Source organism: Hyperolius riggenbachi, chromosome 1, assembly GCF_040937935.1.
Source record: "Hyperolius riggenbachi isolate aHypRig1 chromosome 1, aHypRig1.pri, whole genome shotgun sequence".
Classification (NCBI taxonomy): Eukaryota; Metazoa; Chordata; class Amphibia; order Anura; family Hyperoliidae; genus Hyperolius; species Hyperolius riggenbachi.
In genome coordinates this window covers 56595003-56611752 of record NC_090646.1, presented here as the reverse complement: position 1 = coordinate 56611752, position 16750 = coordinate 56595003, and the positions used below count along the sequence as shown (strand labels likewise).

General features: G+C 47.5%; 1 protein-coding gene across 2 annotated transcripts in view; it reads right to left on the bottom strand.

Annotated features, from left to right (window-relative positions):
- SFXN5 (sideroflexin 5) overlaps window positions 1-16750 on the bottom strand; it is a 401437-nt gene that overhangs the window by 162926 nt on the left and 221761 nt on the right. For both annotated transcript variants that reach the window (XR_011030199.1, XM_068274564.1), the window contains exons 11-12: window positions 16161-16276; window positions 4224-4309 (exon numbers count right to left, since the gene is read on the bottom strand). Coding sequence is in view for 1 of the 2 variants with exons in the window: in XM_068274564.1 (XP_068130665.1) it covers window positions 4224-4309; window positions 16161-16276 (202 nt within the window). In the remaining variant the exon portion in view is untranslated. The remainder of the gene's footprint in view (window positions 1-4223; window positions 4310-16160; window positions 16277-16750) is intronic.

Sequence of the window (16750 nt, the reverse complement as noted above, 5' to 3'; positions counted from 1 at the left end):
GCTTTTGAATTGTGTGTGTGTGGTGAATCCTTTGGAGTCAGGACGCTTCTCTCGGCTAGTCGGTTCATAGATTGCGAATCCACATATGGGCATCTACAGTATGCGCAAAGCGACAGCGAGACCGAGTTTCGGACTCTGAGCGATTGACCAGATCAAGGACCGGCCTGTGCGGTTCATGACACACACCCCCCCTCCCCTGATCTGTCATGATTAAGACAGAGCCTATCATCAGTATCAGCTTTATTCGACAAGAGGGACGAATATCGAACATGGAATTATGAGCGATACACATGGCAATGGTAATGGTGCAAATAACAAGGTACAGTGCAAATTAACAGGCAGTGCAATTAAGGAATGTGCAGTGAAACACTGCTTCGTCTATTTGATCCAACTGATGTGCCTTGGTCTGTCTGTTAGCACTACAGACGATAATCAATTACCGTATTTTTGCAGACTATAAGATGCTCCTGACTATAAGACGCACCCAGGTTTAGAGGACAAAAACAAGGGCAAAAAAATATATGCTAAACCTTACCTTACATGGTAAAGGTGCATCTTGTGGATTATGCCTCCTTTGTACCTCATGCCCCCTTGTAGGTCTTGTGTATTTTTATGTCTCCCTCTGTCCTCCTTGAGTCCTCCTCTATGCCCCTTTTGTGCCCCCCTTGTGTCCTCCTTTATGCCCCTTTGTGTCCCCCTGTGTCCTCCTCTGCATGGGCACAGTACAGGGAGTCCCTGACATTGCGGCAGGTTGGAGGTTCGTATTGGCAGGTGTTCACAAGTCAGGAACTCCCTGCATGTGGACTATTAGACGCAGTGACTCCCCCCCCCCCCCCCCATACACACACTTTTTGGGGAGAAAAAGTGAGTCTTATCATCAAAAAAATACAGTATGTAGGGAGAGACCATCTGTAGTCATATGCTCTGTAATCTGTAGTTATATGCTCTTTATTTTCAGATAGTCATGTACAGCCAATAATGCAACATTTCGAAGCGTAGCTCCTTTATCAAGCTGGGCAAAGTACAGACTAAACATTTACATTGTAACACACACATTTATATAGTCCCATGGTAAGCGATAGGCCAATCCTAATCGAGGCTAACATCTAACCAATAGTGGAGGTCCGTGCGCCATCAGTTTAAATACAGATGGTGCTGATCGGTAGTGCAAATTAAAAACAGTGATCAAAACATATAGGCAATGAGGCAAAGGATCAGTGAGCAAAGATACCATGGAGGCGGATGATGGAGGATAGGGGATTTTGCTGGGCAAGAGGCTAGCCTTCAGAAGAAGGACAGCTTGGGGGAAGGTGGTGTTTCTGTGTCTGGAGCTTCTGGTGGGAATGGCTCTGTAGTGGTGACCTGGTGGGAGGAGGCTGAGGTAACCGCCGCCAAGGTGGGAGGGGTCGTTCAATATTTTGAAGGCCCAGGTCCTCTGTCTGGAGGTACGGAGGAGGTCCAGGTGTGGCAGGGGTGACCCTATAATGTTCTCTGCAGCGTTGATTACACTTTGAAGTCATGGAAGGCTCTGTCATTTGTACCTGAGGTACTCTTCAACAAATACAATCTCACCATAACTTTGTGCTCAGCTACGAGCTTACAAAGTGTTTGCAAAGCCGCCTTTACTCACTGATCTTTGACACAGACTTGATTTTGAAAACATATTTTCCTTTACTATTTTGCTACACTGCACATTCAATTACATTTCAATAGAAATCTGGTTGAAAATCAATCAGAGCGCTGCCACGGTTAGTATTGTGCCGCTCAACAAGTACAAAACTATGCGCCCAGTGCCCTTGTGATAAATTCTATTTACTGAATTTTGAGACCTATAAGACGCACCTAGGTTTAGAGCAGGGGTCTAGTCCTAAGAAAAGAGGTGAGTGGATTCACCCCGAAAACCGCGTGGCGTGCCAAAAATGGGCATGGTCAAACAATGTGGGCGTGGTCATGGGTGGGGCCAAATATACATGACCTTAGCAGTAATGTAAAAGGTCTGCCGGGGAAGTTTGAGCTCTGCCTTAGTGTATCCCCCAAAAATAGATGTAATCTGACAGCATTTCACCAAAAAGACACGTAAACTGGTAGAAGTTCCTCCAAAATACAGATAATATGGCAGTGGTTCCCCCAAAATAGACAATGTGGCAGCAGCAGTTCCCCCAACATACACAATCTGGAAGCAGTTCCCCAAAATACGTGAAACCTGGCAGCGGATCATCCAAAATACACGTAACATCCAAAATAACAGTATATGTAGGCAGGGGTATATGTCCCCAGCATATGTAGGCAGGGGTATATGTCCCCAGTATATGTAGCCAGGGGTATAGATGTCCAGTATATGTAGGCAGGGGTATATGTCCCCAGTATATATAGCCAGGGGTATATGTCCCCAGTATATTTGGCAGGGGTATATGTCCCCAGAATATGTAGCCAGGGGTCCCCCCAGGAGGAGAGCAGCGCCCTCACCTTGGGGCTCTCCCTCCCTCGCTCTCCCCTCCAGAACTAAGTGTTGTGCTGTGGCTGGCAGCGGGCGGAACTTACCTCCGTCTCGTTGCAGATGCGGGATGGTCTCCTGGATTTGCCGCTAGTCTGGTCTGGTCCAGACCAGAGCAGCAGCACCAGAACTTCCGGCGCTTGGAGCGAGACGAAGATAAGTTCCGCCTGCAGCCAGCCGTCGCACAACACTTAGTTCAGGAGGGGAGAGCGGGGGAGGGGGAGCCCCAAGGTGAGGGAAGGAGCGGGGAGATTTCCCCCCTTCCCCACCGCTGTCCCCACAGCTCTCCTTCTCTGCGCTGCTCTCCTCCACTATAGATGCGCCCGCATCCACGCCCCACTCGACCCCTGGTTTAGAGGACAAAAAGCAGTGGAGAAAAAGGATTCTAAATCTGGTGCGTTCATAGTCCAGAAGCGTGTTGTACATGTTCTCCTGCAATTATGTTGTCCCCCTTGTACCTCCTGTGTCTCCCATGTGTGTCCTCTGCTGCCCCTTGTGTCCTCTCCGCTTTAAAGCGGTTTACTTTAAAGGACAATTGTAATGAGAGGGATATGAATGCTGCCATATTTATTTCCTTTTAAACAATACCAGTTGCCTGGCTACCCTGCTTATCTTCTGTCTCTAATACGTTTAGCCATAGACCCTGAACAAGCATGCAGCAGATCAGGTGTTACTGACATTGTCAGACCTGACATTAGCTGCATGCTTGTTTCTGGTGTGATTCGGACACTACTGCAGCCAGGGCTGCCAGGCATCTGGTATAAAAGGAAAAAAATATGTCAGCCTCCATATTACTCTCACTTTACTTGTCTTTTAAAGAAGCAGAGAAATATTCAGACTTCGAGTGTGCTTTAAGGCTTCTTCACACATGGTGGTACTCTCCCCTGCCGCAGCTGATCGCAAGGGCAATGTAAGTCTATGAGGACTCACACACTATGGCCACGCGATGCAGTGCAACGGAAGTAGGGTAATTGGTGCAAAGCCACCAAAAACTCTGCAGTGCATTGCCAATTGATCTGTGCCTACTGCATGAATTATACAGCAAGGCAAGTCTATGGCAACGCGGTAAGTGTAAATGCCCGATTGTGGTAGTGGCATGTAGGCGCAGAGCGATGAACCCTCAGTGACATACTTCCTGTCCAGCAGGAAGTAGGTCACTAAGTGGAGGATGGTGCCAGGGCCGGAGCTACCATAGGAAAAAATGGGCAATTGCCCCAGGGCCCCAAAACCTGTAGGGGCCCCCAAGTTGTCCCTCCCCATCTTAACTGTTGCTCCCCAGAGACTCTGCAGAGTCTGTTAAGTTGGGAGGCGATTGGGGGAGGGTCAGAAGCCAGCTCAGGGGCCCAGGAGGGAAATTTGGCTGCAACAAAGGGCCTCTAATGACGCTTTTTGGTTCGGGGGGTGTCTGTTGGGGGGCCCACAGGCTAATTTTGCCCTAGGGCCCAATTGTTACTTGAACCGGCCCTGGACGGCGCTACGCATATTAAACAGTCAGCGCACTCTGCCTCAAGGTAATATACATGGGGTGCGATCGTCCTGCCCCGGGCTCTCATGACGCAGAATGCTCGCACTGCTGAATACGTGAAACTAATCTAAGAGAGAGCTAGAGAGGTACCTGTGCGGTCACAGACCACACACATTGCCACGCCTTTTTAAAACGATTGACAATAAACCAATCACATTACTGTTTGCAGTATCTATAAGAGTGTAAGGAAGAGTCAGTACTCACTTTTCAAGTGCAGACATTATAATGGGAGGTAGAACCAGAATCGGCATGGGCAGCACCACTCTCGTCAGAGCCGTCTCCATCAGAGCCTGAGGAGAAGACCACAGGGAGAGAGATTCTCAGTATCCTCCTTTATTCACAAAATGCCAGCATGCTTTACAGTGCTGTACAATCAATCAACGAGGATAAGTGCACACATAATAGAACATGAAACGCTGCCTTTTATGTCATGCTTTATGTTAATGTTGTGTGCATTCTTTGTGCATTTTTGGTGCGTTTATGTTTTTTTAACGCAGATGCATTTTTCAAGCGTTTTGCGTGCGTTTTAATGCGTTTGCAGTTCGCTTTTAAAAAACGCATATGCGTTTTGCATGCGTTTTTATATTTACATTTATGCAAATCACTAGGAAGACAACAGGAAGCGGAAATACATCAGAAATCTTTATTTTTTTTTAAAAAAAGCATAAAAACGCATACAAAATGCAATACATTGCATTTCCATTGACTTTCATTATGTGTTTTTGATGCGTTCATGCATAATATGCAACCAAACTAGCGATTTTAATAATGGCAAAGTAAAAACGTTTTTTTATTAGGCCCATTGAGTAACATTGGGGCATAAAACGCAGCGTTTTACGCAACGCTAGTGTTTCTGCTATGTGTGCACCTGGCCTGAGGAGTGCTGGTCACACATGGAAGATGAACACTCACACACAGCACAGGAAGTGTACAGGACCCGCCCATTAGATTTACCACCTCAATCTAGCTGTATGTGGGCCGATTGTGGGGAGCAGTAAAAAAGGGTGCAAGGCGTGTCCTATTAAAAAGGGCGCCGGCTATTTGTAGCCGCAGTTCGTCCTTTCCAACAGGACGGTTAAGATTAGGTGTGTGTGGGAAAGGGTGTTAAGGTTAGGTGCAGGGGGGTATTAAGGTAAGTTGCCCACTGAGTGTGTGTGTGTGTTAAGGTTAGGCACCTACTGGGGGGTTAGGATTAGGCACAAAGAGGGCGGGTCTACACACTGGAAGCTCGAGGAGGGATTAGAGACTGGGCCGGTAGTTAAAACTTTCTGTAAAACAGCAATTCAAAAGCAATTTTGCAGCGTTGCTATACGTTGCATTGGAGCGCAAACGCTTCAAAAATACAGCAGGTTCTGCGACTGTGATTTAGTCTAATTAACCTCCGGAGGGTTCACCTCAATCCACTTTCATTAGCATATTGCTTTTTGGAATCGGGGGAGATCCCAGAGCAATATAGTGAACCTTAGGCCTAACGATCTTTCCATAGCCCTAACTTCCCCCTGCGCCAAACAGTGCAATCCGTGCATCAGCTAGGAAACGGCGAGCGGCAGATCTGTAGGAGGGCCGGTTCACACTTGAACACCAACGGCAATCGCCGGCGATCAGCAAAGCGCTGAAAATCGCTCAAGTGTGAACAAGCCCAGAAGGGAGAAGTCGAAACTCCAGTGTTGGGATATATTGGGCTTGATTCAATAACTCTTATCATGGGCACGCTAGCATTATAGCGCGCGTAATGGATTTTGCATTCGCAAACGCAAATTTGCGCGCAAAATCATGGCCATATTCGCACAAAAACGCAAATTCACGTTTGCGTGCAAAAAAGTTGTGTGCTATAGCGCGCGCAAAACGCTAGCGCAACCATGATAAGTTATCACGGCTTTGTGAATCAAGCCCCTTGTCTGATATGCACAACTAAGTGATTTTAAAGTGAGTACCCCGGTGTGGTGCGTGTGACCAACATTAGGGGCAGTCTGCACAATCGTTCTCTCCTCTTTACATTACAGAGCGCCAGAGCGGAGGAGGAGAGTGACGTAGGCGGAAGTGGTGGAGCGCACGCTGGTAGACAATCAGTGAGGTGGGCGGAGCTGAGAACGGCATCCTGGGATCTGGAGACAGAGTGGAGCCATGCAGGCGGTTGGAAATCGGCACTCTGGCCCGGTGCACACCAAAAACCGCTAGCAGATCCACAAAATGCTAGCAGATTTTGAAACGCTTTTTCTTATTTTTCTATGGCGTTTTGCGGATTGCTGCAGCGGATTTCAGTATAGTACATTTCATATATTGTTACAGTAAAGCTGTTACTGAACAGCTTCTGTAACAAAAACGCCTGTAAAACCGCTCTGAAGTGCCGTTTTTCAGAGCGGTTTGCGTTTATCCTATACTTAACATTGAGGCAGAAACGCACCCGCAATCCAAAAAATGCCTCACCCCGGCATTTTTCGTTTCTGCAAAACGCCTCCTGCTCTGGTGTGAACCACCACATTGAGATACATTGACCAAGCGGATCCACGCTGAAAGAGTCGCTCGGTGTGCACCAGCCCTTACTGCTGAACTGTGACTGGTTAGTCGGTCTGCCGTCAGGAGGTGGTAAGGCTGTATGCGTCAGTGAGCGCCGGGATCAGCTGTATTTTGCATTCCGTGCAGCAGCCAGGAAACTGCGAGCAGCAGATCGGTAGGAGGGCCAGTTCCCACTTGAACACAAACCGCAATCGCAGGCGATCAGCAAAGCGCTGAAAAGCGCTCAAGTGTGAACCTTTTACACTACATGCGCTTCAAATTTTAATTGCGATTCCGTTTTTTTTATGCAATTCAAACAATTCCTGCATGCTCAGTTTTTTTCTGCGTTCTTCTTCTTGTGTTGCTGGCATGCAGTAAAAATCACAAATCTGAAATGTGATTTACAGTGTAAAAGAAGAATTCCGATTTCTCATTCCGATTTGCGATTCTGATCTCACTGGATGCTAGCCACAAAAGAAGGAAAAACGTTGAATAAACGCAGCATGCAGGACTTATTTTAATCGCATCAAAAATCAGAATGGCATGGAGTGCAAACGAGGCCTGATAAGCACCTGTGTGCGGCTACACGGGAGGAATGGTCTTATAGCAGGCTGCAGGGATGACTGTACGAGTTGTTTATCATCTATAACATATTTCTGTGAGGAGGCGTTTATTGCTGGTGATGCCTCCATCTATTATGCGGGAAAGCACAAGTCTTCCATATGTTTTTCTACATGCAGCGCAGCATAAATATCTCAGTGTATAGCGCACTGCTCATAGGAGTATTGCAGAGCGGGGATCGATGTTGCTATACAGAGGAAGAGAGGCGACTATGCTTTACCTGCCTTGCCTATTGCTTTCTAAAGTAGAAACTGAGCATACAGAAAAAAATGACCAAAGGTGCCCATAGGCCTGATGATTATGGGCCGATTCAACAAAGAGACAAATTTATCTCTAATCGAATCTGATTAGAGATAAATTTGTCACTTTGACACAGCTGCCTGTACACTACAGGCCGATTACCGTCTGATTTCAGCATGAAATCTTCAGGGAATTGGCTGAGGCCGCCGCGTCCGCACCGCCCCTCAATGTATAAATGTGCCCCCCGGTGTGCATTTATACATAACCTGTCCTGTAGCAGCCTCCGCACAGTAATCGTCCATCTCGCCGGGCAGCCGCATACAGGAAAGTGGCGCATAGCGTCTGACGTCAGCCGCTATGTGCTACCAGGATGTATGCGGAACCCGGCCAGAAGGACGGACACCGTGTGGAGGCCAACACCGGACAGGTAATGCACATGGGGACACACACACACGTATAAATTGTGGCGGCAGCAGCAGGGGGTGTCGTCGTTCGTTCTGAAATCGGCCGCTGGACCGAAGCACACTCGGCCAACCAACTTTGTCCTGACATCTTGCAGCATGCGCGATCGACCATGCCACCAATTTCCATCCCAAAATTGGTCGCTTTGTCGGTCGGGCATGCACTTGGCGGCACCGATTTTCATCCAATTCGATTATAATAATCGAATTGGATGGTTGATCGGCCGCCAAGTCGCCTGATATATGGCCATGTAATCAGCAGTTCTGTATTTTGTATCAGTGTTTATATTTGATGTATATCATTGTCTGTATCATTATGTATCCCTTGTTTGTTTTCTTACATTGTACAGCGCCACGGAATATGTTGGCGCTTTATAAATAAATAATAATAATAATAATATGGCAGCCTCCTCATCCTTCTCACTACAGGAGATTATCTCTCGCTTAGACTAATGCTTGGTACACACCATAGAATTTTCTGTTAGATTTACCTCCCAGATAGATTTTTTCCAACATGTAATAACCGGAGGAGCACATACCTGGTCTGGATCTTTACAAGCTCCACATATTGCCTGATGAAGCGGGATGTAACCCGTGAAACGCATTGCTATTATCCTGGAGTCTACTTGAATAAAGATATTTATCAATGAATAACTGATTGTGTATCTCCTTGTGGGAGGTAAGTCCACCACTTCCTCCCCCTTTTTAAATGTTTTTTTAACTATTTTATCCTTATCTGGCACCTGCGTTTTGAACAATTGTTTATTCTGAGTGTCCACCCTTGGTGGAGGGTTGTTTCCCTTCTCTCTTCTACTTCTACGTAGAGCGACATTTTTAACCCGAGTTGGGTCGGGTCTAATCTCTCCACCTGCCTACTAACCCACCTTTGTGAGTATATTCTCATATATTTACTCTTATGACCAATTGCACTATTGGGGCTCTCGAACTGCTTTGTTTTTCAAGTAAACTAAATGAGGGTCAGTGTGTCTAAAATACAACAAATAAAATATTTCCTCAGTTGAATTAGGCAGGTTTTACACATTTTTTTGCGTTGCGGTGCGATGCTCCTGCTGCATGCCATCACAAGGCAAAAATGACAATCCTATGACCCTGTGACAGAGTGCGTCAACAGGGTCACATGCATAGTGCTGCCCCCCGCTGGGCAGGAGGTGTGTCACTGGGATTACCGTCAGTCCGTGCCTGTTTGATGCACCGTGCTCCGTCGTTTAAAATATGTGCAACACCCATAGACTTTCATTTCCTTAAAGGGATACTGTAGGGGAATCGGGGGAAAATGAGCTGAACGTACCCGGGGCTTCTAATGGTCCCCCGCAGACATTCTGTGTTGGCGCAGCCACTCACCGATGCTCCGGCCCCGCCTCCAGTTCACTTCTGGAATTTCTGACTTTAAAGTCAGAAAACCACTGCGCCTGCACGCCCGTGTCCTCGCTCTCGCTGATGTCACCAGGAGTGTACTGAGCAGACACAGACCATACTGGGCCTGCGCTGTGCGCTCTTGATGACATCAGCGGGATCGAGGACACGGCAACGCAGGCGCAGTGGTTTTCTGACTTTAAAGTCAGAAATTCCAGAAGTGAACTGGAGGCGGGGCCGGAGCATCGGTGAGTGGCTGCGCCAACACAGAATGTCTGCGGGGGACCATTAGAAGCCCCGGGTAAGTTCAACTCATTTTCCTGACCCCCGTACAGTATCCCTTTAAGCATTGTGTGTTAAGCGCCGTGCTTGCGGGAATGCGCTGCTGACCTTCAATCGGCTCATATACTTTCAGCGCACCACACTGGACAGCAATAAGTGTGAAAGCCTACATGGTTTTGTCCTGGCCATGCTGTCAGGAGACTCTTGCTTCTTATACCACCCTCTATAGTGGGGGTGTCAAACTCAGTCACCAAAGGGGCAAAAATCTACAACATAATAAGTCGAGGGAGAAACTGTTTATTAAGATTTAGTAGTGGCCTCAATTCTGGTAGCTATGTGAGGTAAATATTTTTTTGTAGGTAAAATACCTCATGAGGTACTTTCCTCTTTTTTTTTTTTTTTTTTAGCAATTCTGAAAGATTTTTCTCCATTTCCGAACATGAGGTAAAACATGAGGTAAATGCATAAAGTGAGGTAAAACATGAGGTATTTCAGCGGTAAGCATGCAGTAAATAAATAATAGTAGTCTTTAATTGTCTTCCATAAGTTAGGATAGTCTTTGGAAGATGTTTTTTTTTTTTAGGGGGGGAAGGTGTATTTGATTATGTAGTAACCTATGAAAAGTATATTTATAGGCATCCCTTATAAAAAAAAATTCAGCCTGAATAGGATCGACAGTAAAACAGGAATAGGAACTCCACTAAAAACTGCAAAATACATACAAATTGACTTTACCTCCAAGTACAGGCAGGTCTTAAAATGATCGGTAAATTATGTGCTAAAATGCTCCTTAATTTTCATGAGAATAGCTATTTTCGGTAAATTACCTCCTGAATTACCTCATAATTTACCTCATGAGGTAAAACATGACTAAAACCTGCCAGAATTGCTAAATGTCATTACCTCATGAGGTAAAGTACCTCACGTGAGGTAATTTGTTTGATAACCCTACCAGAATTGAGGCTTGTGTATTGAATAGTCTCAAATGGACGTAATTTTAGTGACCATGGGTGGCCGGCTCCCCCCTCTTCTGCAGAGAAGTGCAGTGGAGTAGTTTATTATTTACCTGCCCCAGTGCAGCTTCCAGTCTCCTCTGATCTTCCTGACATCCACACACTCTATAGTGCATACATTTCGCTCATGAGGTATGTCACGAGATCGAGAGCTGGAGGTATGGAAGCACAGAGCGTACGACTGCGAGGAAGAACAGAATAGACATTGCAACGATGCAGCAGGAAAACATTATACGGCCAAGCTGTGCTACTCTGCTGTGTGAGTGGGGGGAGGGGCTTAGATCCAAAGAGGGAGCACCATGCTAATTATGCTGGAGGTGGTCCTGTGGGTTATTTACACAAACTAATGTTTCAGTCAGAAAAACTGTAAACGGTGAGCTTTCTGAAGGTCGTGTGCCGTTTTTCTTTTGCGGTTTATAAAGGATGGACATTGGAAACTGTCGAGGGCCACATAAAATGGCAAGGAGGGCCGCCTTTGGCCCCCGGGCCTTGTGTTTGACACCGGTGCTCTATAGCATGGCTCATACTGCTCAGCCTTAACAGGGTGCGAGGAAAGTGTCAGCTGACACAGTCGGGAATGATCAGCAGCCTTATAAGGAGGGCCACCAAGCAAGGCACATAGTAAGAACCTGTGTGCGCTCCACCCGCCCTCCCAAACTTTACTTCAGAACCTGAACAAAGACAGGTCCGCTTTGACAGCAGTTACACCGCCAGGTAAAAACAAGCTGTTTTTGTCCAATTTTAACACCTGAGAAGATGCTGCATAAATGCATGTTTTCCCCACGCAGAGTGTGAAAAATGGCTCAACTTTGCCAAACTCGGAAAAACTTTTTGCAATGATCCATCTTCCAAAAGGCTTCTTTATTCCTATTCTAATAAACCCCGAGGGACTGAGCCAAAGAGAGCTACAAGAAGCCTGCAGTTTATAAAAAGATGCAAGCATATGGCCCGCTCCTCAATCTTCTTAAGGTGTTTCAAGAGAAAATGGAAACAGCTGGAGACTTTGTGCAGACGATCCGCAGCAGAGGGAGGCAGTGAGGCCCGCACACTCCCAGTCTATGGGATATTGCTTTGTGATTAACCCCCTCTTCCAAGCAAGTCTCTAACATCAAGAAACCATTACAGGTAGTCCCCGGTTAACAACCTAGGAACTGTAAGGTTCAAACTTAACCTAAATCCATTCTTCAGTCGGAACACTGTGCAATCTCAGTCCCTTGTACCACCTTTATGCCCCCCTCCATGCCTCCTCTGTCCCTCTGCAACTCCTCTATGCCCCCTGTGCCTCCAGTGTCCCCCTGTGCATCCTCTATGCCCTACTCTGTTCCCCTGTGCCTCCAGTGTCACCTCTGATCCCCCTGCATCTCCCCTATGCCCCTCTCTGCCTCCAGTATCCTCCACTGTGTCACCTCTGCCCCCCCCCTCTGTTCCCTTGTGCCTCCAGTGTCCCCTCTGATCCTCTGCGCCTCCTTTATGCCCCCCTGTTCCTCCGTGCTTCTAGTGTCCCCCTATTACCCCTGCATCTCCCCTATGCCCCTCTCTGCCTCCAGTATCCTCCACTGTGTCACCTCTGTCCCCCCTAGTGCCCCCTTGTGCCTTCAGTGTTCCCTCTGATCCCCCTGTGCCTCCAGTGTCCCCTCTGATCCCCCTGCATCTCCTGTATGCTTTCCTGTTCCCCCAGTGCCCCCCTCTGTTCCCCTGTTCCTCCAGTGTCCCCTCTGAACCCCCTGCACCTCCTGTATGCTTTCCTGTTCCCCCAGTGCCCCCCTCTGTTCCCCTGTTCCTCCAGTGTCCCCTCTGAACCCCCTGCACCTCCTGTATGCTTTCCTGTTCCCCCAGTGCCCCCCTCTGTTCCCCTGTGCCTCCAGTGTCCCCCTGTGCCTGATGTGTTGCCCTCTGATCCTCCTGCACCTCCTCTATGCCCCCCTGTGCCTCCAGTGTCCTCCACTGTGTCACCTGTCCCCCCCCCCCCCTCTGTTCCCCTGTGCCTCCAGTGTCCCCTCTGATCCCCCTGTCTACAGTACTCAGTATACAGGATAGTATAGTGTACAGCAGCAAAATGTCATTTTTGTTTAAAAATTTTTTTTTCTTTTTTCATATCAGCGCGACGTCCGTAATTCGTGCGTTTGTAAGTCGGGGACTACCTGTACTTACTCACCATAAAGATGTGCTTAGTATATAAGGGATTAATGCAGAATAATATGCCCAAGCAGCTCTCGCGTAAAGTGTATAAAAGTCATAACACTTGTATCTGGATAAACCAACACTCCTGACAGGATAGTGCTAAATAGTTCAAAAGCTCCCTATTTTTCTTTGCTGGGAACTGAATGAGTCAGATTTCACATTACCCTGACATAGTTGCTCTTTACGCTTCAAAATTATATTTTTATCCAGAGTTTTTTTTAAATTTCATTAAATTGGACACATTTTTGAGAGGGTTTAGGACAGTTCAATTTCCCATTACGTCTACATATACAACTAATTATCTCAGGGTTCAGTGTTGCTTTAAAGCGGTATCGTCACCATAAAAATCAAATTTCAACAGCAACTGGACTGAGTGTATTAAGTGATAAAGATGCTAATCCTGCATTCAAAACTTGCAAAACTTTTTCTGCTGTTATGATTTGGAGTTATCACATACTTAAGGAGCACAGGCCCTTTAGTAGTCGTGCCAAAGAATTGCATGCTGGGGGTTCTTTTTATCTATAATGTATTCCTCCTCTTTCCTTTATTTCCCTGCCAGCTGCTTATCTGAAACCTAATCCCCTGCTCACTTGTGTTTACAAGCAAGGCTGAGGTGACTCAGCGATTGGAGGAGACAAGAAAAAAAGTAAAGGGCAGAAATGACATCACGAGTTAGCCTTAACTGTGGGCAAAAGACATGGCCCCCACCAGAAACAGAATTCTCGTCATTTACTATATAACATTCACTGAAATTAAAACGTGGACAGTATAATACATGTGTTATGTAAGTAGATCAAGTATTTATCTACTTATATATGTGTTTTTTTCCCTGGCACAGTATGGCTGATCCTACTGCTTTAAATACATTTGGCTTTCAATGTGGAATGGCCAATCATAAATTAAGTCTGCTTTTTGAACTGACAGTAATTCAAAGAATCAAATGAAGAAAGTATGGTAGCTCATAATGTTTCCCTATTACTGTATTTCTTGAGTGGGAGACCTATATCTGATCTAAACTATTGAACACATTTAGCTGTGCTATTGGCCTCACTTAAAGTGTTAACCTGTTTTTCTTCATTTTGTCCTAGAAGCTTAATCAATGTACTGCACTGAGACAGAACTCCAAAGACAGAGTTGTTTTATCTCAGGCTGCAGAATATAAAGGGCAATTTTATAGCAGAGAGCTTCTATGTGCAAGTTGTGCTGTTTCTAACTGTATTTTCTTGACTGCAAAAGTTTTCAATTAATTTGGATATTACATTGTTATACAGGATGGATACTTCCACACTAGATGACTGCAGGCAAGGGGGATTTGTGAATTTCACAAAAGGTGACTTTACTTTTAAGTCAACGACAGGTAGGATAACTATATAGGCAACGAGGAGTTGGGAGACAGGACTTTACACGCTATGCTTATGCCAGGCTGTAGTTCGGCTTTATGGAATCAGCCAAGGAACGTGTGACTCAATTTTTTAACTGATATTTTTAGGGCCTGAGCCCACTGCTGTGTTTTTAAAAACACATAGAAACGCATGCGTTCTTAACAACATAGCAGGATGCTCAGGCCCTCAAAGTGTAACTTCAGCCACAGGAATAGATCAGTGCCTTACTGGTCAATCATGCCTGTTCTTGTGCCCGGCAGATGACGGTGGCTGTCTTTACATTATCTGATATACAGCAGGCACTCGTGCTACACAGCAGGCACTCGTGCTACACAGCAGGCACTCGTGCTACACAGCAGGCACTCGTGCTACACAGCAGGCACTCCTGCTACACAGCAGGCACTCCTGCTACACAGCAGGCACTCCTGCTACACAGCAGGCACTCCTGCTACACAGCAGGCACTCCTGCTACACAGCAGACACTCCTGCTACACAGCAGACACTCCTGCTACACAGCAGGCACTCCTGCTACACAGCAGGCACTCCTGCTACACAGCAGGCACTCGTGCTACACAGCAGGCACTCCTGCTACACAGCAGACACTCCTGCTACACAGCAGGCACTCGTGCTACACAGCAGGCACTCGTGCTACACAGCAGGCACTCCTGCTACACAGCAGGCACTCGTGCTACACAGCAGGCACTCGTGCTACACAGCAGGCACTCGTGCTACACAGCAGGCACTCGTGCTACACAGCAGGCACTCGTGCTACACAGCAGGCACTCGTGCTACACAGCAGGCACTCGTGCTACACAGCAGGCACTCGTGCTACACAGCAGGCACTCGTGCTACACAGCAGGCACTCCTGCTACACAGCAGACACTCCTGCTACACAGCAGACAGCAGACACTCCTGCTACACAGCAGGCACTCGTGCTACACAGCAGACACTCATGCTACACAGCAGACACTCCTGCTACACAGCAGACAGCAGACACTCATGCTACACAGCAGACACTCCTGCTACACAGCAGACACTCCTGCTACACAGCAGACACTCCTGCTACACAGCAGGCACTCGTGCTACACAGCAGGCACTCGTGCTACACAGCAGGCACTCGTGCTACACAGCAGGCACTCGTGCTACACAGCAGGCACTCGTGCTACACAGCAGACACTCCTGCTACACAGCAGACACTCCTGCTACACAGCAGGCACTCGTGCTACACAGCAGGCACTCGTGCTACACAGCAGGCACTCGTGCTACACAGCAGACACTCCTGCTACACAGCAGGCACTCCTGCTACACAGCAGACACTCCTGCTACACAGCAGGCACTCCTGCTACACAGCAGACACTCCTGCTACACAGCAGGCACTCGTGCTACACAGCAGACACTCGTGCTACACAGCAGGCACTCGTGCTACACAGCAGGCACTCCTGCTACACAGCAGGCACTCCTGCTACACAGCAGGCACTCCTGCTACACAGCAGACACTCGTGCTACACAGCAGACACTCGTGCTACACAGCAGGCACTCGTGCTACACAGCAGGCACTCCTGCTACACAGCAGGCACTCCTGCTACACAGCAGGCACTCCTGCTACACAGCAGGCACTCCTGCTACACAGCAGGCACTCCTGCTACACAGCAGGCACTCCTGCTACACAGCAGGCACTCCTGCTACACAGCAGGTACTCGTGCTACACAGCAGGCACTCCTGCTACACAGCAGGCACTCCTGCTACACAGCAGACAGCAGACACTCCTGCTACACAGCAGACACTCCTGCTACACAGCAGACACTCCTGCTACACAGCAGGCACTCCTGCTACACAGCAGGCACTCGTGCTACACAGCAGGCACTCGTGCTACACAGCAGGCACTCCTGCTACACAGCAGACACTCCTGCTACACAGCAGACACTCCTGCTACACAGCAGACACTCCTGCTACACAGCAGACACTCCTGCTACACAGCAGACACTCCTGCTACACAGCAGACACTCCTGCTACACAGCAGACACTCCTGCTACACAGCAGACACTCATGGTACACAGCAGACACTCATGCTAGGTCTTGTGAAATACGCACGTGTTTGGCAGCTATCCGCGAGGAGCCAACGATCTGTCCGTTACTGTCCAGCACGTCGATGCCCTCCTCCAGCTCGCTGTGTCTCATTAGCACAACGTTGCAAACATTGGCACTGGCTGCAAAGAGACAAACACAAGCATATCGCCAATCGTCAGAATAAGGAGCAGACATATGACCCACATCAAGGCCCTGGCACATGGCAGAGGGCGAAGGGACAACTATCTGAACAGGGTGTATAGAGGATGGTGGGTACAAGGCCACTGTCACCTCTCTTGTGCCCCTCACTGTAAGCATACCCATAGAAATAGAGGTCACTTAGGCCTCCTATTACATAGGCAGACAGTCCCTTGCGACAGAATGTACCAGAATCAGAAGTGAATTCTGCAGCCAACCAATAGGAAACAACCAATAACTGTGGTTTTCATGGGTTGCTTGACGAATCAAATTTTACCTCAGTGGGATTTAATTGGTTCATTTTCAAGCTGCATACATTTGCTAACAAAATTTGCATAATGCTGCATCAACTCAAAACTATTGGCCATCCCTACATATAGCAGAACACAGTAAATTATTCAGGATACCAACTTCCA